Consider the following 22,110-nt stretch of genomic DNA (forward strand, 5'->3'; position numbering starts at 1 on the left):
ACAGACTGCTTGGCGTTGGAGTTTATTTATTGGGTTCTTCTTGCTTGATAGATATCCCTTTCTCCATTTGATTATGGTAGTTGTTGCCAAATGTACGGAGGGTCCTTTCCCAACAGCAATTTAGTAATTAGTAAATGTAATTCTTATTGATATTATTTAAATGTTTTGGTTTTTTTTTTTTTTTTTTTTTTGGATAGGTAACGTTTTGGTTTTGAGTATTAGTGATGTGAATTTTTTATGTCAAAAAGTTAAAATTTATTTTTAGATATTATCTTATATTTATCATATATTAATAAAAAAGATATATTATATCGTTCCTCATTAAATTATATTCTCTTTTTTATTTTTCTCACACAACTTTTAATTTTTTTAATTTGCTCATTGAACTTTATAAATTGAATCATTTTGTTCACTCTCCCGTTAATTTTATAATGTTTTTGATGACGTGACATTTTTATTATGTTTTAAAATAAAATAATTGAAAAAAAAAATAGAAGGTAGTCGGATGTAACCATCAACTGTCGTAAATGGTGGTTGTTTGGTCCTAAATTTCATGGGTCGCTTTGCCTCAACATTGCGATTTCGAAGCCGACCATTTCTTCAGAACTTGCTTCGAAGTCAATGAATTTGAGATTGAAAGTGAGGGAGCCAAAACGTTTCAGTCGATATTAATGGATTTTGGGATATTTTTCAGTGAAACAACCATCAGATTCATACTCAGGGGTTGAGATGAAACAACCCATGAAATTTGGGACCGAATAATCATCATTAATGACGGTGGACGGTGGTCGTAATGAAAAATATGTGGCTGACAGAGAGAAAATTAATAAGAAAAGGAAAAAAAAAATGTAAAATACATCATTTCTCACTAAATTTTGCTCTCTTTTCCATTTTACTCACCGAACTTTTAATATAAGATTCAAAACAACATCATTTTAGTATATATTTGATTTTTTCAAAACGACATCATTTTTATGATTGTGTCCTATCAAAACACTGTTAAATAGTTAATGACATAGTGAGCAAAATTATTCAATCTGTAAAATTCGGTGAATAAAATAAAAAAATTAAAAGTTGAGTGAGGAAATTAATAGAGAGAGTATAGTTCAATGAGAAACATTGTAATTTATCCTAAGAAAAGTAATTACCTTCTTCACATTAACTATTTTCTACCGCTCTACAGGTAGTTGTTTTTAGCTGTAAATACCTTTCAATCTATTGTATTTGAATCAAGTTTATTCAATTATTAATTTAGACTTCATTTCAAGTTAGGTCAATTTCGAGTCTTCACCTTTTCATTTAGGAGTTTTGGTTGTTTTTTAATTTAAAAATGGAATTTAATTTTATTTATGCTAATGAATTTAAATTTATCAAGTGATCTTGATAATAAAAGATAATATTATTTTACTTAAAAATTTTGAGTTTAAACGGATGAATATGTGTATATCATGGATTGTTAAAAAAAATTCTAACAGGTACTGTATTATAATTTTTTCTTACTAAAATGTTAACGAATTTGAATTATTATATTGTTTTCAAGTCAAATAAGACTCCTAGAATGATAATATTAAGGACGACAACATGTAGAGTTTGGTTGGATTTTTAGTCAACCTGATTTGATTTAAAAAATATATATATTTAACATGAATTCGGTCTGATCCAATCTGAAAATATATATTCTCTATTAATTCTGGCTCGACCTGATTTTTTAGAATCTAAATACGACCAGACTCATTATAAAATATGGACTTAATTAAAAATAATAATAGAGAGAATGGGTATTACAACAATTATTCATAAATTTATTTAAAAAGTTTACACTATTACTATCAAGTTGGGTTAAAAAAATTTTACCCTCCACCTAAACTCTACTCGACCCGATCCTACTCTTTTATAAAACTCGACTTGATCTGAACTTAATTTTTTTTTAAAAATTTGATTTTTTTGGTTTAAATTCACATCCCTAGATAATATTTTTTGCCTTATTCAGCAACTTTTTAAAATCTTAAAACCCAATGCTGCTAAATGCTTTCCTTTTGGTCTCATCTTCCAAAAACAAAAAAATAATAATAAAAGTGCAAGTACTAACTTCCAAGTGGATCTTAATAATTCTCACGAAAGAAAGATCCAATCATAAAAAGCTTGATTAGGGTTTAGTTTATGTTTATGAAAAAAGATGGTTCTAAGAAAAGCTCAACATGAAAATAATTTCAATCAAGATATTTGATTAGCTTAAAGAATCAATTATGTCTTTGACGATATGTAGTACTTTTGAAAAATGATTTTTAAAAATACGGTAAAAAAACTTTTAAAAGCGCTGTTTAGTAGTGCGGTTTAAAATTTAATTGTTTGTGACTATTGTTAAAAAATAAGTTTGAAAATATAAAATGCCTATTATATATATTATAGTGTAATTTAAAAATATAGAATTTAAATTATATTTACATATTAATACTATGATATATAAAATATTTCACTTAAATTATAATAAAAACATAAAATAAATTAAAATAGTTATTAAGTAATAAATAATTAAAATAATTATTAAGATACATTAATTGGTAATAAATTATTTTTTAACGATGTTAATATTAAATTATTAAATAATAAATTATATTAATTTTTGAATTTAAATTATATTTACTTTTAAATAATTAAAGTAAATTATTAAGTAATACATTATTTTTCAAGGATGTTAATATTAAATTATTAAAATAAAACTTAACTATATAATTGAGTGGAGCCTATGCATTAATAAGGGTAAAAATATAATTTGCTCCCAAATACAAAGTTCAAAATGAAAAAACAACAAATTCTAGTTTTTGCGGTTGGTTTAAAACCGTCGTTTCTACCATAATTTTTTTTTATCTTTTTACTCTTTTGATAATTATTTTACGATCCAAACGAATTTTTTAACTAAAAGTATGTTTGAAAATCCACCACTTAATAACTGAAACTTATGTGGAGCTTTTTTGATTCTTCAATCATAAACAATACGATATAATGCAATAGCTGTTTTGAATACTTAAATTTAGTAATAACTTTTTATCTAATTAAATAATTGAACTTAGAATCTATTGTGCAAGTTATTTCAAACTGGTTAGTCTTTAAAAATTATAAGGGCTAATATACATATTAATGTGATGAATATAGAATTTTATACTACGGAATAAGTTTATAAAATCTTAAAGGAATGTAATTATAAAATTTTTAAAACTAAAAATAAATAATTAATAAAAATATATAAAGATTTTTAAATTATAATCTATATCTCATCGGTTTATCTCTATCTTCGTATTGATATTTATAGTTAATTTTTTTATTTAATTTTTTTTATTAATTTAGACTTTTAATCGTTTGATATTAAACGTTCACATCTTTTACAATTTTTGTACTTAAACCCAAGACCTTTTAATCATTTTTGTAAGGTGTTCATGTTCGATTCATATTTGTTTCAGTTTTAGTATCGTATTCATATTCGTTTATTTTTTAAAATATTTGTGTTCGTTTATTTATTGTTCACGAATATGTTTACTCAGTGTTCGTGAATGTGCTTGTTTATATGTTCACGAACTTATTCATTTAGTGTTCACAAATATGTTTATTTAAAAAATGTATGTTTAATGTTCATTTATCTATTCGTTTACAGTTACTTTATATGTTTAATTTTTTAATTTTACCTTTTCAAACTAAAGAATAATGATAAAATTACGTCATTAGTGCTTAAACTCTTTTTGGAATTCACAGTTTAAGTTTTATTTTTCATCATGTGTTCGATTTAGTCACTACTATCACCAATATTTAAAGTGTAAAAAAATGAAATCTCGATAAACGAACTTATTCATGAACATAAATAAATGAGTTGTTAAATGAGCTCATAAACGAGCTTATAAATGAGCTCATAGACGAGGTCATAAACGAGCTTTTTCATCAACATAAACGAACCAAACACACTTCTATTTGTGTTCATTCATTTATTAAATGCACATAAAAAAATTATTCACACTCGTTTGTTTAACTTAATAAACAAACGTTGTATGAACGGTTTATCAAACGTCATGATCATTTACACCCCTAAAAGTATTTATACAAAATTATTACATTAAAAAGTATAAAAATGTTTATAGTCATCGCCCATATCTACACCGCGTCGTCCACCACCTACAAGATGCCGGTGAGCCACAGCGTCGCTGGAGGATTCAAAACTCGAAATCTATCGGTGGAGATAAGACAAGAACCTCGGTTGAAAGTGGGCCAAGGCGGCACAAGTTTGGACACTGCAACGTTTGAAACGTGCAAGACTTGCTTTGTTCGGCCGATGTCTCCTACTTTCTTTCTTTAATTTTAATAATTCTGGTGGAAGTCTTTGAAAAAAAAAATACACAAGTCTAAATGCGATTGGAAATTAACACTTGGCAGATCTTTTTCCTTTAATGACACCTGTCAATTATGTGATTTATTCCTTTTATTATATATATTTTTCAACAGGAAACTAAAAGTTCAAGATTTATTTTTTTTACGAATTTGTAAAGATAATATTATAAACTAAAATTTGATTAATTTTAAATTATTTTAGGGCAAAGTTTCTTAATGGTCCCGATTATAGGATATTATTTTATTAAATCATTCAATTATTAAAAATTACAAAATGATCTTTCGATTATATAATGATACTTTATTAAGTCTCTCGACTATTAAAAATTATAAAATAGTCACTTTACTGTTCATTATATTCTAAACTCATATTTTTCTGTTTAGAAAATTAAAAGTTGTTTAAGCTGTACGTTAATATGATGATTAAGATATAATATTCGTTTAATATAAAAACGAGTTTTATTGTATCACAGTCGGCATATTAACATTCAGCTCAGTATATCATTCATTTTTTAACATAAAAGAACAAGTTTGAAACATAATGAATATTCAAGTGACTATTTTATAACTTTTAATAATCGATGAATTTAATAAAATAATACTTTATAATTAAATGATAATTTTATAGCTTTTAATAAAGAAGAAATAAATAAAGTATTACCCATGATCTGAAAATAAGAATGAAAGTTGATATTTCTTGGCTTTTTGTAAGAAGGTGAAGCTTTGAAGCAACCCAATTTCCTGAATTTTCTTTATAGCTTCTCCTCTCTTCTTGGAAAAAGATTGCTACTTTCTCTTAAAAAAACACACTTGCAAAGCAAAACCTAATGATAATTGTCTTCCAGAATTAGAGGTAAACACTCGCCGCTTCTTCTTTTTATTATTATTTAAAGGGGAAAAAAACAAATCTTTTTGCTGTGCCTGTTTCCTGAACAACTTCAGAAGCTCTGTTTTTTTATTGAAGAAGAAATTCTTCTCAGAAAAGCTTGGCTTTTGGTTTTGTTTTGTTATCATTTATTTAATGATTTTAAGCTCCTAGTTTAGGACAGTTTATGGATCACTGTTTTGATTGCTTTTTATATCTCTTAGAGTAAAGTTAGCTATTTTCTGAGATATTTTCTTGTGCCGATAATCACAGAGCCAAGTTTCTAACCATGCAAGCCATCTCATACAATTCCCCTCCATGCTGTAATTTGAATCGGAGATTACTAGCAAAGAAAAGCTCAGGTAGACAGAAATTAAAGACCCCTTTGTGTAGAAAACACAGAGTTTTATGCACTAGGGTTCTATCTAGACGTGGCACACTGGGGTTATCCGAAAAACATCGACTTTTTTTGAGGAACGCTTACCATGGGAGAGCTTCGAGGCCTTTCGAGGCTCTTGAAGGGGTTAACAATGTTGATTCGAAGGTTTTGAGCGGGAATTATGATGGTTATGTGATTGGTGGTGAAGATGAGGTTGGGGGGATGTCGAAAACCGGGGAGCCGGCGACTAAGGTTTTGATTCCGGGGCTACCGGATGAGTCCAACGGCGATTGCAGTGCTCGAATAAGCAGTTGTTTCTGGGAGTGGAAACCCAAATTCAATGTGCATTATGAGAAATCGGGTTCCGAAAATTCGAATTCCCCGCCGGTGCTCTTCCTTCCTGGTTTCGGTGTCGGTTCTTTTCATTATGAGAATCAATTGAAGGATCTAGGTCGTGATTATCGGGTTTGGGCGATTGACTTTCTCGGGCAAGGCATGTCATTGCCTGTTGAAGACCCCACTTCCTCTTCTAAGGAGGAGGGTATCACTGAAGGGAAGGATTCGCTGTGGGGATTTGGGGATAAAACTGAACCATGGGCGACCGGTCTGGTTTATTCGATAGATTTATGGCAGGATCAGGTTCGACATTTCGTAGAAGAGGTACACTTTCATATCAACTCTAATTTACATGTTTATTTATGTTAGGGAAGTCATATTCATATGTGAAAACTTGTTTCATCTTAATGTAGTTTTAATTGTGCAGTCGCTAATCCTTCCTGCATAATATTGTTTTTAATCTAGTACTCTAGCTAACATGGCTTCGGGATTATGAATTCGTAATCGTATAACCCGTTAGTTTCAGATAAATGAAATGTAAAGGCATCAATATAAACCTATGCTCTTTCGCTCGCAGGTTATTGGGGAACCAGTTTACATTGTAGGGAACTCACTCGGAGGATTTGTTGCTCTATGCATTGCAGCTCGCAATCCTGAATTAGTGAAGGGTGTTACACTACTTAATGCTACTCCTTTTTGGGGATTTTTTCCAAATCCTATAAAATCTCCAAGGCTAGCAAGGATATTTTCGTGGTCCGGAATGTTTCCTCTACCGGTAAACGTTAGGAAGCTGACAAAATTCGTGTAAGTTCTTTCTCCTTTTTATTTCACAATATGGCTTTCTCGCCTTGTAAAGTAACAGTCCACCGCTAAATTTTGTGCACTTTTAAACCCATGGATGTCACATGCTAATAATTATCGTATTGTGGTTTCTACTTGGAAAAGAGATGAAGTGATTATGCAATTGTTTTCTTCACTTTCTTTACTTTAAATCTCTTCTTGCTCGTTCTGAACTTCTTTTTCTGCCTTTTGGTTTCAGTTGGCAAAAAATAAGTGATCCCGAAAGTATTGCGGATGTACTTAGACAGGTTTATGCAGATCATTCTATAAATGTTGACAAAGTCTTTTCTCGTATTCTCGAGACAACACAACACCCTGCTGCTGCTGCATCGTTTGCCTCAATTATGCTTGCTCCTCAAGGAGAGCTTTCTTTCAGAGAGGCTTTATCGAGGTTGGTGGTATGAAATAACTTGTTTGGCCAAATCCATGCCTTCTATGTGGAAGGCATACCTATCTGCTCTAAGTTATCGACTTCGTGTTTATTTTTTGTTTTTACTTTCAGGTGTCATATGAATGATGTGCCTATTTGTCTCGTGTATGGAAAAGAAGACCCCTGGGTAACGCCTGTTTGGGGTCTTCAGGTGAAAAAGCAAGTTCCCGAAGCTCCGTACTACCAGATCAGCCCAGCCGGTCACTGCCCTCATGATGAAGTCCCTGAGGTATTTTATCACTGATAGGTTTGCTTTTCGCATCTTACACCGACAACCATTCCTTTTGGCACATAAGATCTCGGTCATGGATTTGTCTTACTAGGATCCTGTAGTATTGCAACTTGTTATTAAGTTTATGATCATACGTTATCATAACTTGTAAAGACAATACTACTGCAAATGTTAACGAATCCATCGGATCGGAGCTTGATTTTGTCATGCTCGTTATTTTATTTTGCGGTATGCTTGCAGGTGGTGAATTATTTGCTACGAGGGTGGATCAGAAACCTGGAATCGAAGGGCGCGGTTGCGTTGCCTATGCTCGATGACTCGGAAATGGAAAATATTCAGAGTAGCATCAGCAAGGACATGGAATTAGTGAGGGAAGGATCAAAAAAATGGGTAAAGGTGCGATTTTTAGGATCCAAATTCTCACTCTGGAACTTGATAAGATCTTACTTTAAACCTGGGTTTGGTAAGCTAGAAACCAGATCACCATAGCAGATGATGTAAATTTCAGCGTGTTTATAGTGACATAGTTGAATGTATGATTAATCATTTGATATATGATGATGGTTTGATAAAACCTTACCCCTTGCTCAGCTTGCATGCACAAGAGGTGCATTGAGAACGGCTGTCTGAAGGAACATCTCATTTTCGATACCACTGTCAATCAAAAATTATCACGTTGGAGAAATCGTGGTCTAATTCGACAGTAATTTCGACATGTTCAACTAAACTCACGTCATTAATGTTTTCCATTCAAAAAACATCACCACAGCGAAAAGACCAGCATGAAAAAAGGCTTCATTGTCTTGGTACGTAAATCGAAATTGACGTAAAATGAGAGAAGTAGCATGTGAAAACTCAGCTAAGCTAATCAGCATAAATTAGAATATTATGGAACATGTCAAGTAAAGCATACGCAATCCATGCCATAGTTATTGCTTAAAAAATCTTTGGGGCTCCAATTTGGCGGGATTCTTCCTTCATCAAACATTTTACCTCTTTCCAATCCAAAAGTAGAGTCTCGAGGTTTGAGATATATTACTTGCGAAAATCGTCAAATCTCCGTTTCCAGTTTCGCAAGAATACGCTTCAAGAATCGAGACCCAGAAAAGAAAAGAAAAACATCCCACTTTTGTTGATGGGGTACCTTTCTTGCAAAGCAGAATCGGCGGTCTCTGTGATCTCGGCCTCCACAACGACCCAGAATTCATCTTCGAAAGCCGACACAAACAAGCAAGAAAAACCCATCAAGATCCAACAGTTCGATTACTGTGACCTCGAAGCCGCCACCAATGGATTCTCCGACCAGAGACTTCTAGGCAAAGGTAGCCATGGTGCCGTCTACAAGGCTGTTCTCAAGGGACGCCACGTCGCCATCAAGAGACCGTCTTCGAGGAACCAAGAAACCGGTCTCGAAACCGATAACGAGATCGAAATATTGTCGAAGATTCGGATTCCCGGATTGGTTAATCTCATTGGCTTCTCTAATGGCGCTAAAGATCGGTTATTGGTTGTCGAATTCATAAGTAACGCACATTATATGATGTTCTTCACTCCAATTCTTCAAGGCCTTTGAATTGGGATCGAAGAATTCGATTGGCTTTGCAGGTTGTCAAATCCTTAGAGACACTGCACTCACAAAAACCGCCGATCACCCATAGAGATGTTAAATCTGCAAACGTGTTAATCGATAGCAATTTCAATGCAAAGTTGGGTGATTTCGGGTTGGCACTCAGGTGTGTTGATGATTATAAGCTTAGATCAACAACACCAGCTGGTACTATGGGGTGTATCGATCCGTGTTATGTGGTAGAAAAGCTATCGATGTTGCGCGTTCACCGCCTTCTATCATTGACTGGGCGATTCCTCTCGTGAAGAAAGGGAATATTGTTGCTGTTTATGATCCGAGGATTGCACCTCCCAAGGATCCTATAGTTAGGAAGCAGTTGGCCGTCATTGCGGCTAAATGTGTGAGATCCTGTAGGGAGCGCCGGCCGACGATGAACGAGGTGGTTGGTTGGTTAACTGGGATAAGCAAATTGGTTCCTTTGCATACATGGAATGGTTTCAACAATCCTTGTATGATTGTGGAAACTATGGGGCGTCCGGTTGAATCTAGAAACGCTAAAGAGAGTTCAGATGCAGTACATTCGTCACCAAGGACTCTTGAGTGGAGTTGTTGCATTGAAGTTTGGTTGTCAGAGAAAGAGACAGCACAAGCACCCAAGCTGGCTACTCGAGCTCCATTCTGCTAAGAGTCATCGACCCCTTTGAGCTGACAATTTTTTTTTGAAAAAAAAAAAACAATCCCAGCACTAAGACAAGTAGAAAACGATGACCCAGAGCAAAAATTGTTTCAAAAGATGCAGATGCGGAGAGCTGAGAGTAAGGGAATGTGGGTGTAGTTGTTAGCTGTATGTATGTATAACTCCTCTTCCAAATATCAAAAGGGCTTTGTAGGTCAGGCAGAGTTGCTTTTTCTAGTAGATATTATCGACAACACAGTTGAATGAGCCCACCTCTGCCTAATTGTTGGGTGGTTTTATTGGGGCACTGGAAAGGAAAGCCAACCCATCACAATGGTCCATGGAAAACCAAATGTCTATTTCATTCATAAAAGAGGAATCTGATCTGGATTACAATGACTTGCAACTATTTGCAATAATTAGAGGAGTATATGAAATCAGTCCCTAATTAATTAATTACTTCCCCATCAAACAAAACTTAAGACACAAAAAACAAGTCACTTTGTGAGGAAAAGGGTCATGGTTAACGTGTCTATTTAGTTTTTTTTCTCAGAAAATGTGAAACAAAAACAAAAGTACACTTTCTCAAGACTCGAGAGCTGAGGTTCAAGAATGGTCTTCGTTAAATGAGTGAGTCGAGGTCGAGTAACGTTGAAGTTGATTCGACTCACAAATTTTAAAATAGAATTCGAATCAATTTGAAATCTCACAAGTTGAAATTTTTTAAGTTCGACTCGAATATAAAATCATAAATTAAAGTTAGTAAAAACTAGAAATGAAAAATCCCTAGATTTAACTAGATCGAAATTCAAAGTCAAACTTTAAATATATGAAAATCTTATACTACATTTCTTTTTAAAAATAACACATGTTAATTTTATTAATAATTTACTTTTTTTAAAATAAAAATCTTGATATATTATATTTTCGAGTGAATATCAAGTAATTCGTTTCGGTTTGTTGAAAATTTGAATCGAGCTCGAGTTCACATCCATTCAAGTGACTATTTATTGAGCTTTAATCGAGTCAATATCAAATAGCTCACGATCTGTCTCGTCTGATTTACGGCCCTATCTCCGTCCCAACAAAATGAATGCTTTTACTTCAAGACAATTCCAAGTAAAGCCAAAAAAAAAAATTCACCACCGTCAGAAATGGATTTATTTTACAGTCAAATATCATAACTGTACCCTGAGTGGATAATCCTAAAATACAGCTCACAAAGAAACTGATGATGATGGAATGGACACTAACAAAGAAGTCAAATTACAGAGCATCTTATAAGAGAGCATTCTGTTTCCATATTAATTGATAAAAAAAAAAAGGAAAAGCATATGGGCTGTACAGGTAATAATGGTCCATGCAGAAACCAAACAATGCAACAACAGCATGTCAATCCAATTTGCTCACTAATGGAAATTCTGGTCCCACAAATGAGGGGTGAAAGTGAACTTAACTAAAGGAGCCAACCCTACTTTCTCAATACTACAAAATGTCTAATAAGAAAACAATCAAAACATCATGTCCCGAAAACTATTTCCACTAACTGCTTTGAAAAGAAGGGGGAAAAAAGTATTAATGTGAAAGGCAAGCACTTTAGCAGCAAGCATGTAATGGACCAAAAGAACCAAAATCCTGCAGATAGAAGCCATTCTTGTGCACATCAAATGAGTTATCAGTGCCCCAAGTGTGAGACCGCACGAGGAAAGAAAATTAAGGAGACTTCGGATTCCGTCCTTGGAGATTCCGTTCATTGTCATAACTTATCTTACGCTCTGCCTTGTCTTAATCATCCGCTTCAGAGTTGCAAGCCAAAAGTTGCACTCGTCCCACTCACTCGTAGTAAGAAGAACCTGTTTCAGGAAAGAGATAAAAAGTGAACAAAAATTGAAGCACTTGTAGCTTGCCGACATCATGAAGAAATCAGAATAAACATTCCTTCCCCACCATACCTGGATTTGCAGAGCTGTACCAAAATCATTATTGTCCAAAGCCTGGCAAAGCTGAATAAGTTTGTCAGAAGCATTTTTTGAAATGTCTCCACTGTTGAGTTTGGCGAATAAGGCGCCAATTTTCTTTGAATTGTCTTCTATTTCACGCTTCTTTGCTGGGTTTGCACGGGCACCTCCCAGTGCTTGAGATGTCTCATTAAAAAGTCTAGTTAAGGTAGTGATTACAGGTTTTTGGTGAGCTGAAAATAGCAAACAAGGTAAAGTCATTCCCAAAAGTATTTATATCAGCATATACAAATACATAGACATATGTATTCATTTGTTGGCTTGCTGATATCCACGAACAAATTTGATTGAATTGGAGAGTTCCAAAGCCACAGATTATATCATCAATCTTATTTAAAGCGGATTATGCAAAAACATGAGGAATAACTAGTGCAAAGAATATAAAAGAATTTCAGTTACCATTTTTGTTGACAATCTATTATATTTCGTAAACATTCTACTAAAGGGTAATAAATTAAAGACAAAGATTACATTTTTTTGGATAGTAAAGCACTTGTTCTGGAGTAATCCAGAAGAGAGGTGGACAGACCATACGTGTGGATTACCTCCATAATCCAAAAAACATCTATAGCATTAGCAACCAAGAAACCAGTAATTACCAGGTACATTTGATGTATCAGCGGTCTGAACTGTTGGTGGAGCAGCTGCAGGTGCTGCAGCTGGTTGTGTAGGTGCTGACTGTGTAGTGCTGGCTGGTTGCATTGGGCCCATACCAGGTCTTTGAACAGATGTGTAAGTAACTGGCATAAATTCCCTGGGTGCTGGGGCGGGAGCTACAACGTGTGGCATTTTGGGGCCAGGAACCAATCCCATTGGTGATGGGACAGGTGCAAATGAACCAGCTCCAGGAGGAGCAGGATAAGTAGGATCAGCAGCACCCTGAAAGCCATGCAAAATTAATTCAGTATACCAGTATTGAAATAATAACTATGGTATTGACCATAAATTAAATGTAAATATACACACAGGATATAACTGAGAACCCAAGGTAGTTGGCTGTTGGTATTGATCTGCATTTCTTAGAACAGGAGGATTTGAAGGAACAAATGGCCTAACAGTAGGCTGAGTGGTGTCAGGTGGAGAAGAAAAAGTTGTCTGGAAGAACAAGAAAAAGTAGTCAAGCATCAAGCTGTATAATAAATTCAAAAAAAAAAATCAAGCATTAAGATAAAATAAAAGCTATAAATAACTAGTAAGCCAGAGATATAGTGCTCATTTTGGATAGCAAAGAGCCTTTTCAATGCAATAGCTAATCTTCTTTCTGTAAATACTCAAGTCATTTCTTCAAAACAGAATATGCGAAATATCAAACCCAAACAAACATATGATGCTGGTTTGGTTCTGATTTTCGATTTTTCCAGTTTTATCCTAAACTAGAGGATCTCAGAGAAAACCAGACATAAAATTTAGACATTGGCAATAAAAGCTGTTTCTCGGTAGAAAAACTATCAAGCCAATCAAGATCACAAGCATTTAGCTGGAAACATTTGCAAACATATAATTGTCCAATGCTAGTTTTAGCCTGGCCTTGCTGTCCTAATTAAGTCCAATCTTTCAGTCAAACAATCTCTAGGCAACTTCTATCTTTTCCTGAGAATACATCCAAATGGATGGTATGATTCATAGAAAGTGAATAGAACATATCCGTTAAGCTAATCTGTATCTAAGTGCTGAGATAGCATTCCAGGTTAAAAGTAAAACCAGAAGAAAACAAATATTATTGCAACCAAGTCACTACTTAGAGTCTGCCATCAAATAGAGTTCTGTGCACAAAAAGAAATCAAATACATTATACCTGAGAAATATGAGGTGCTTGGGTTGGAACAAACATGTTGGCGGGCGGTGCTTGAGGCATATACGAGGGAGGAGCATATCCTCCATATGGAGAAAAAGAACGTTGATAATTTTCATCATAAGCACTACCAGGAACACTTGGCTGAATTTGTGAAGCAGCTGAATCCTAAGCAATGATGAAAAGCAACCCCCAAAAAAAGCCGTCAACAGTATCAGAACAGATTATCAAGGAGTACTCAATCAAAAACAGATCATATATAAGAAAAGTGCAAGATAGAGCACCGGATATAAAAGTTGTGAAGGCTCAAAGGCTAGTCCACCTGTAGGATGAGAGTTCTCAAAAACAGCAGTTTTAGTTTCTTCCACTGCAAGATAAAAATAGAGATCTTCAACAAGAACATATTAAGGGAAACAAAACTTGGCTCACGTCAGTAAGCTAATTTTAAGTCTTACAAACATTGCTAGTCAGTAATCACAAGAAAACGAGTGAAAATTAAACGAAGGAAACTTGGATACCAGAAAAATGCATCTAATAGTTCTTGACTTTATCTAGAGGACCAAAGCTTAAGCACTCAATAAAGTTTTCTACCAAGTCAACATATTTTGACATGTCACTAGCACAAATATTTTCATGAGTTATTTGAATAAAAATAAATTAGCATGAGTAGATCAAAAACCCATATGTAAAACCATTAAAGCATAAAACATTGTCCTTCATCTAAAGCACATACCATGTTCAGTAGAAAGTGCTATACAATCTTTTAAGATCACTAGTTCGGGTGACAGTTCATCAGAACCCAATAATTTTAAGTATCCCATTGCTGCTGTTAAAAGTCCTTGACTTGCCAAAATTTCAGCATATTTCTCAACGAGCTTGCATAGAGATGCACTAAATCGCTTCTGGCCAGTTGCTAAAGCAAGGACAATGGTCTTTTCCATCAAATCCTAGAAGACAATCATCAATTGTCAGATTTCTTCCCAGATAAACTTAAAATTTAATTTTTTGTTTTCTATACATTGCTAACTTACCTGGAGAAGATCGACATAAGATTTCCCATCATGTGCAGTTGACAGGCGCCTTGACCAAATCTCTATTGTCTTATCAATATTTCCTGCACACATATAGCAGAGAGTTGCCGCCAGAGTATTCCCATTGACCATTAGTTTTGAAGCAAGCGTATCACAGAGTACAGTCCAGTCCTCTCTCTGTGCAAACTGCTCATCAAATATTATTAATAAGTCCATAATTATAGCAATAACAAGTTATATAATATGTTAATAAAGCATTACACATCTACTTCCAAAATAGAAACTTACTGTACAAAGGAGCGCTAATGTTTCTTTCCAGAATTTCAAAGGCCTGGTGTTGACAAGGCTCATGAGATCATTGTTCACCATTGCAGAGACAACCTAAAGCAGCAGAATTAACATGATTTCCAAACACACAAAAAAGAAGAGCAAATTCGCAGCCAATGTAAAATATAACTCAATAAATGATTAGTGCCAGAATTCCTATTTATACAAAGATACATATGATTAAACCATTCACTGCTAAGTAAACATAAAAAGTTAGTTCACCTTCAGGTATGGTGAACGGTTCATCTTAAGATACTGATCACGTGTGCTCTCCCATAAGGAGGGACCACCAACATGAGCAATAACTAACGCATCAGCCATTTTATTTGAAGCAATGCAGTGAGAAACTGCTCCCTTGTAGTCACCTGTCACCAACGCACGTTGTACAGCATCATCAAATGATGGATCTGAGCTTTCCTCCAGTCCGTCTGATTCTTGAGGTATTAATTCTGTGCTAGAAACTGTGCTCTCAACAGCAAAATTATTTTCAGAAGTTGAAACAGGGGTATCAGCTTTGGGACTTGGAAGATTGTTGAAGAAATCTTCCCCATTATCCAGTGCAAATGGGGCAGCCTCTTTCTCACCCTCATAGCCTGCCTTGTCCGCCACTTTATCCTCAAGCGTAACATCATTTACAGACTTAGAGAGGTCATCTTGTACAGTATCCTTTTCTTCAGGTGGACTAAAACCAAGATGCATGAGCAACTTTGTCCTGGCTGTCCCGTCATCTTCAAACATCACCTTTAAGAAGCCCCAAGTTTCTCGATCATCTGGAGATCTGTATAGAATTCCAAATGAACCATCAAAAGTATTATCTGGTAGAAGCAACAAATTGTTTGACAAAAGAAGAGATAAAAAAAACTACAATTCCTTAATTCAGATGACATACTCAGACTCTTGAGCTTTCTTTTCGCATAAAACCCTTAATGAAGATCTCTCTGCATTCTGTATCACTGATTCAAATTCAGATGAACGACTGACCAGACTTTCTTCAGCATCTAAGTTATGCAAAAACACCTGAAAATCACATATAGGACAATAAATTCCCAAAAAGATGTCAGTACTCAGTGGCATTTAAAAATAATTGGGGGGCTGGGGCGGACTGGGAATATTTACCTCTGATGACGCAGGACTACCTAAACCAGATAACCGAGGGCGAAAAAATACAACTTTTCCTCCAAACCCAAAAGTTGCCCCAACAGGACGTTTATACCATTTTGGAGCTCTCAAAGACACTGCAAAAAAAGGAAATACCAATGAAAATATATATTCAAATTATCTTAGAAACAGAAGTTGTGTTAACAGAGATCAAGAATAATGACTAGTAACCAGAGTAGACTCATATCCACCAATCTTCCCCAACTTATATCGGCAGTCACCCATTTGTTTCTCCTTGACTACCAAAGCTTAATAGTAGTAAGGTCAAATATTGATAAAGATGCAATATATACAATCATAGATGGAGAACAAACTAGAATCATATTGAAGGCTGCCATACAGTTCAAACCAACTCGGCAGTTAAAAATAAAAATATTAGAAATAAAAAAAATGAATTACCTGGACCAAAATCGCCCTCCCCAACACCATATCGGCTACAACCCTGCAGACCCAAAAGTGTTAAATCTAGGGTTCAAGGTGGGAAGAGTTCTGAGAGGCATAATTGTTGACACTGGACAAGTATTGTTTTCTAAAACAATACCATCAAGAACAATAAGCTTAAAAGAATTTGCCACCTTAAATTACAAAAAGAACTAGTCCCAAAAAGATAAATAATATGCCATCCCTAAACAAGTGTATGATAGTGATAAGCAGGTTGCAGTTGATCTGTCATACAAATGTCCAACTGCTAAGAAATTTTGTTTAACAAAAGAAGTGATTATGATAGAAAAGATAACTTAAACAAGGTCACACCTCAATATTGTAAATGCCAATTTTTCCGTCAAATGATGATGCTGATATTATTCCCGGTATCTTTGGATACCAGTGCACATCAAAGTTCCAGTTGGTACCGGCAGGCAATTCACAGACAACCTATTATCCAAAAGGGAAAAAAATTCACAATTCAGAACATACTTGTCTGATAAAAGAACCGACAGATCTTCAGAAGGAAAGCCTAAAGCACATATCAATAATTGGCTCATTCACCCACCTTCCCAGTAGCTGTATCCCAACAAATAGTCCGATTGTCTTTGGCACATGTGAGTAAAATAAGAGCTGTCAGAGGGACACCATGCCATTGCAATTACACCTGGAACAATAGACACAGATAAATAATCAAATATCAGAATGCATATTATTTGGCACATGTGAGTAAATAATTGGGTTTTGGATTCTCCTCTTTTGCTCATTTTCCCTAGATTGTTTTCTATTTCCACTAATAAAATGGGCAAATTATTCGAATTTGGGGAATATAGCTCTTCGGGCTGGATTTGGGATGTGCAATTTCGAAGGAATTTAAATGACTGGGAATTAGAGCAGTGGGCTAATTTGATGGCTGTCATTTCCTCTATTTCATTATCAATGGAGATTTCTGATGGGATGATTTGGAAAGGTACTGGGGATGGGGTATACACTGTAAATTCTGGTATGAGGTTATGTTCATCAGATTCTTTGGGTTCGGAGGACGTCCACTTTTGGAAGAAGATTATTTGGAGGGGTGACTTGCCGCCAAGAGTGGAGTCTTTTATGTGGCAGGTTGTTTTAGGGAAGTTGGCTGTTAAGACAGAACTTGTTAAAAGAGGTGTTCAAGGTATTGAAGACGTGGTATGTCCTCTTTGCAAGTTGGAGGATGAGTCTTCCTCACATTTGTTTTTCTCTTGTTCGGTGGTTTGGGTTATTTGGAACAAATTTCTGAATTTCTGGAGGATAAAGACTGTTTTTCATGATAATGCGAAAAGCTTTCTTCTTCCTTGGGCTGCTTTGAAGACTAACTCTCCAATTTGGTCTTTAATTCCAGGGGTCGTCCTTTGGACAACTTGGAAAATAAGGAATCTAATTGTGTTTGAGGGGGGGAAGTTAGATATGGCTGAATATTTCTTCTTAGCAAGGTTTAGGCTTGCTTCTTAGTTCCTAGCAAAGCACAAAGAGGTTTCTATCCCTAAAGATTCTCTTATTTCAGATCCTTCCTTAGGGGACTCGTGTTCTTTTAATGCCAAACAGATTGTTTCTGTTTCTCCTTGGTCCCCTCCTCCTAAAGGTTTTGTAAAACTTAATGTTGATGCAGCTACTACTAGAGATTGGAAGAAGAGTGGGATAGGAGGAGTTTTAAAGGATTCCACAGGGTTGACCTTAGGCTTTTTCAAGGAAACTGCTGGTCTGGGGCCTCCGACCTATATGGAATTAAAAGCTATTCAGAAGGGGTTGGTGTTCTATGCTGATTTTCGAGAGAGCTTCAAGGACCGTTTGATTATTGAAAGTGACAGCAAGGTGGCAGTGGATTGGGTTAAGGAGGTGGAATTATGTCCTGATGTTTATGCTTTTATGGTTAAAGATATTGTTCATAGGCTTGATGTATTACATGGTGTTGTTAGATGGGTAAATAGGACAGCCAATTTAGAGGCTGACGCCTTAGCTAAAGAAGGAATTGGCTGATTTAGTGTTGTTCATTATGGGTGGTTTAAGGGTGTTTATTGTATTTATGTTTTTCATGGGGGTGTTTTGTAGGTTGTATCTTATGTAATTTCTTTTGTTCAATAATATCCCAAGGCACTCTTTTTCCTCCATCCGCTGATTAAGGAGCTTCTCTACAAGCTTCTTTAATCAAGAAGGGGGGTTTTAACGAGGCCTGAAATTCTTATAAAAAAAAAGATTGCATATACAAGGAAAGAGACAATATCCTAATTTACCATGGATCATCCAACTAGGGCACCTATTCAGCCTTAATATATATAATTATCAGTCAAACTTTAGGAAACTAATTACATACATTTCATATTCTATGGCCAGCAAGCAGCTTAACAGAAAACAGATAATACAAATATTAGCCCTTCCATTGTAACTTCAGTTCTAATTGAAAAAAAAATTAGGCAACTGCTTTTCAATTCGAGAGTGTGAAAAGCAAAATAGAAAATACTCAATAGCATAATTCTTGCATCAAACACAGAAGGTAACAATATCAGCAAGTTTAAAACAATGCAGCAACTTGTCAAGCACCGTTACCTTTTGTGTGCCCTACAAACTCCTTCACTGGTGACATAATATTCCGCATGTCCCAAAGCTGTTTGCAAAAATACCATAAATTAACAAAATTCCCAACAAATAGGAATCCTCGACGGAAGCAATACCATAAACAAGACCATTACCCTAAGAGTAGGTGAGTCATCTTCATCAGATGCAACAACAAGTTGAGTGGCAACATCAGGATGCCACTGCAAAACAGAACATCGTCTTCTTATGGAATCTGCAAAACTGTAATTAAAAAGGGGGAAACAGATTAGGTCAAACAACGTGCCATGTCAAAACAGAAGATTTACTTGGTAGAACATGAAATTTACCTTATCACTGGTTTTTGCTTCTTCAAGTCCCAAACAACTGTAAAGATAAAACCATAAATATTATCTTCCCGGTTAACGCTTAAATAACAAGACAAAAAATCTCTTGTCCATTCATTTACTCACCGGTTGTTCCATTGTATGAAGTTGATGCCAATATATGCTGAACCTTGCTATTCCAAGAAAGAAATGAGATTTCACCTTGAGTGGCCAAACCGCTACCCTGCATGATCACAAAAAAACTTTCAGATGCCTTCAGGCGTTTTTTTACTTTGCTTTTTTTTAGGGGGTGGGGGTGGGGTTAGACTGATATCCAGAAGAACAAATAGTATACCTAAAAGACATGCAACGAATACACAGAAGGAGATGCATACCCTAAGAGGCGGAAAATGAGAGGGTTGTGCAGGTGCTGCCAAATCCCATATGCAGATTTCACCATCATCTGCCCCAGATGCTAATAAGTTTGGGGCAATTGCATTGAACTCAAGGCCACGAACCTGATATATGGGAAAGGAAAATAGTAAACATACCATGCAATCTTCAAATGCTTGACGAAAAATATCATGTATTTGGATCAAGCGTTTAATACAGAAAATAGAAACTCACAGGCCCTTTGTGCCTTGAAAGATGACTAACAAGAGCTTGTTCTTTAGCCTCGGACCTGGGGAAATGAAGCAAGAACAAATTACTACTTCAATTATATATAGTACCCAAAAGAAATCTAGTAGTAATAATTAGCAAAAAGCTTCTGAAAAGAAAAATATGAAAGTAATCAAGTCCAAATATGTAGAACACAAAGACCCTAAACGAACAGGTAAAAAAGTTGCCACTGCCATGAGGAAGTGTCCCAATAAAAACCAGCTAATTAGAAGGAAAAAAACTCCAGAAAGATAAAGTTTATCTTTTACTTTCTGACTCTTGGACCCTAGCAAAGTACAGCATGGTTCTAACATAACCAGAAAGCAGATACCAAGAAATAAAAATGTTTACTTCTCTTTAACCACATTCTATACTCATTCAGTCATAACCCTGGACAATATAATCTATCCAAACTATAATTCAAATACTGAACAAACACAGAAACATAACAAAACAAATATGCCAACATCAGTATTTGGTTCTAAACTATGAACCTCCAATTATCTTTAACCACCATTCCTAATTCCTAACAGCCCAAGAATAACATTGACACACGAAAGAAATGCAAATCATGCCTGTAGCCTACAGAAATGGAAATGCAGAAAAGACCTAGAACAACAAACTAACATCCATATTATCCACCTTACTTCAGCTCCACAAACAAACAAAGCAGAAAAAAATTAACATAGAAATACATTTCAAATAATAATTCACTCAGAGTCAATTCAAGTTTCAACCAACAATTTATCAAAAAATAGGTACAATAAGTAATCTAAAACTCACAAATCGTGGGCACATTATTACTAAATGAAACCTGAAAAGCCGTAGCCTTGAAATAACTACAAAATTAGAGAAAGCCCGCACCAGAAATAAATCAATGCCGATTAAACAACAGAACAATTTAATCCCAAGTAGCTACAAAGGCACAACATAGTCCTATCCACACAATTTTTTTACACTTAAAACCCACAAGTTATCCAGTTAACTTGTAGAACTCAAACAATACACAGTTAATTGAAAACATTTCCGATTGAATCGAATTCAAAGTTAGATAAATGAAATGTAAGCACAAGAAAATCCAATTTACCGGATCAGGTTTAAGGGATTCCAAAGATCGATGCCACCATCAACGAGGCCACCAGCAATGAGCCCAAGCGAAAACTCATCTGAACCGGATCCGTTCTTGCCCCAAGCTAGGCGGTTAAACCGCTCTGAGCTTGGGCACTCGCCTATGAGGGGAAGCTCTCGATCTTCACTCTGGAAATCAAACTTGAAGATCTCGAGATTCGCCGATGAACTGAAGGACAGATCCACCGCCCCAGCCATCGTCCCTGCCGCCATGTACGGCGCATCCGGCGCCAGTGCCACTGACGCCGATCTACTCACCCCTTTTATACATGCCATTAGATTAAACGAAAAGTTTCACCGTTCCCTAACCCCCCCCCCCAAAATGCCTATCAATCTTCTGTAGATACAGTGACAAATAAATAAAGATCGAATAACAATTACGAATTATCAGCGCGAATTGATATAAGATCCGGTTCGGAAGAAAACGATCAGATTTTGGACAATTAGGATTTGATCTGATTTTGGAAAATTCAGAAAGAGAGAGGGGATCAACGAGGCAAGGAAGATCTTATGAGCGGAACACAGTGTGTTGTTTTTTCCCCTTTTTTTCCCTTTACGATGATATTTATATTTCTATTCTTAATATCTTTCTTTTTCGGTCAAATTATGATTTTGGTCTCTTTACTATACTCCAAATTGAGATTTAATCTCTGTTCTTGGCTTATTTTGATCTCTAATTGTATATTACGATTGGTTAAAATAACTCCACGCGTTATACTAATATAATTTCATATTGAGACATGTGTCACTTAATAAAGAAAATTAATATCGTTTACGACCCTAACACTTAAAATGATAACGTTTATAACGTTAAATATTAAGATCATTTAAAAAATAATCTAAACACATATTTGTGAAAAACATTAAAATTTGAACTGTATTTTATATTTAAGCTTAAATTTAATTTGATACGTAATATGATATAAAATAGTTATTGTACGAACAACAAATACTAATTTCTAATCCATACTAACGCTATCTTCTTA

General features: G+C 35.0%; 1 protein-coding gene and 2 pseudogenes across 1 annotated transcript; 2 read left to right on the forward strand and 1 right to left on the reverse strand.

Moving 5' to 3' along the window:
* Positions 1 to 5,110: 5,110 nt before the first annotated feature.
* On the forward strand, positions 5,111 to 8,035 carry LOC120128548 (pheophytinase, chloroplastic-like). The gene is made up of 6 exons (XM_039146215.1): positions 5,111 to 5,227; positions 5,513 to 6,278; positions 6,532 to 6,758; positions 6,994 to 7,185; positions 7,297 to 7,453; positions 7,697 to 8,035. Exons 2-6 carry the CDS (start codon positions 5,529 to 5,531, stop codon positions 7,943 to 7,945), a joined length of 1,575 nt encoding a protein of 524 aa, XP_039002146.1. The 5' UTR covers positions 5,111 to 5,227; positions 5,513 to 5,528; the 3' UTR covers positions 7,946 to 8,035.
* A 510-nt stretch (positions 8,036 to 8,545) lies between these two features.
* LOC120128487 lies at positions 8,546 to 9,708 on the forward strand (annotated as a pseudogene).
* Positions 9,709 to 11,014: 1,306 nt separating this feature from the next.
* On the reverse strand, positions 11,015 to 21,668 carry LOC120128547 (annotated as a pseudogene).
* Positions 21,669 to 22,110: the final 442 nt, after the last annotated feature.

The sequence above is a fragment of the Hibiscus syriacus genome, unplaced genomic scaffold (genome assembly GCF_006381635.1).
Source record: "Hibiscus syriacus cultivar Baekdansim isolate YM2019G1 unplaced genomic scaffold, ASM638163v2 tig00110481_pilon, whole genome shotgun sequence".
In the NCBI taxonomy this organism is placed as follows: Eukaryota; Viridiplantae; Streptophyta; class Magnoliopsida; order Malvales; family Malvaceae; genus Hibiscus; species Hibiscus syriacus.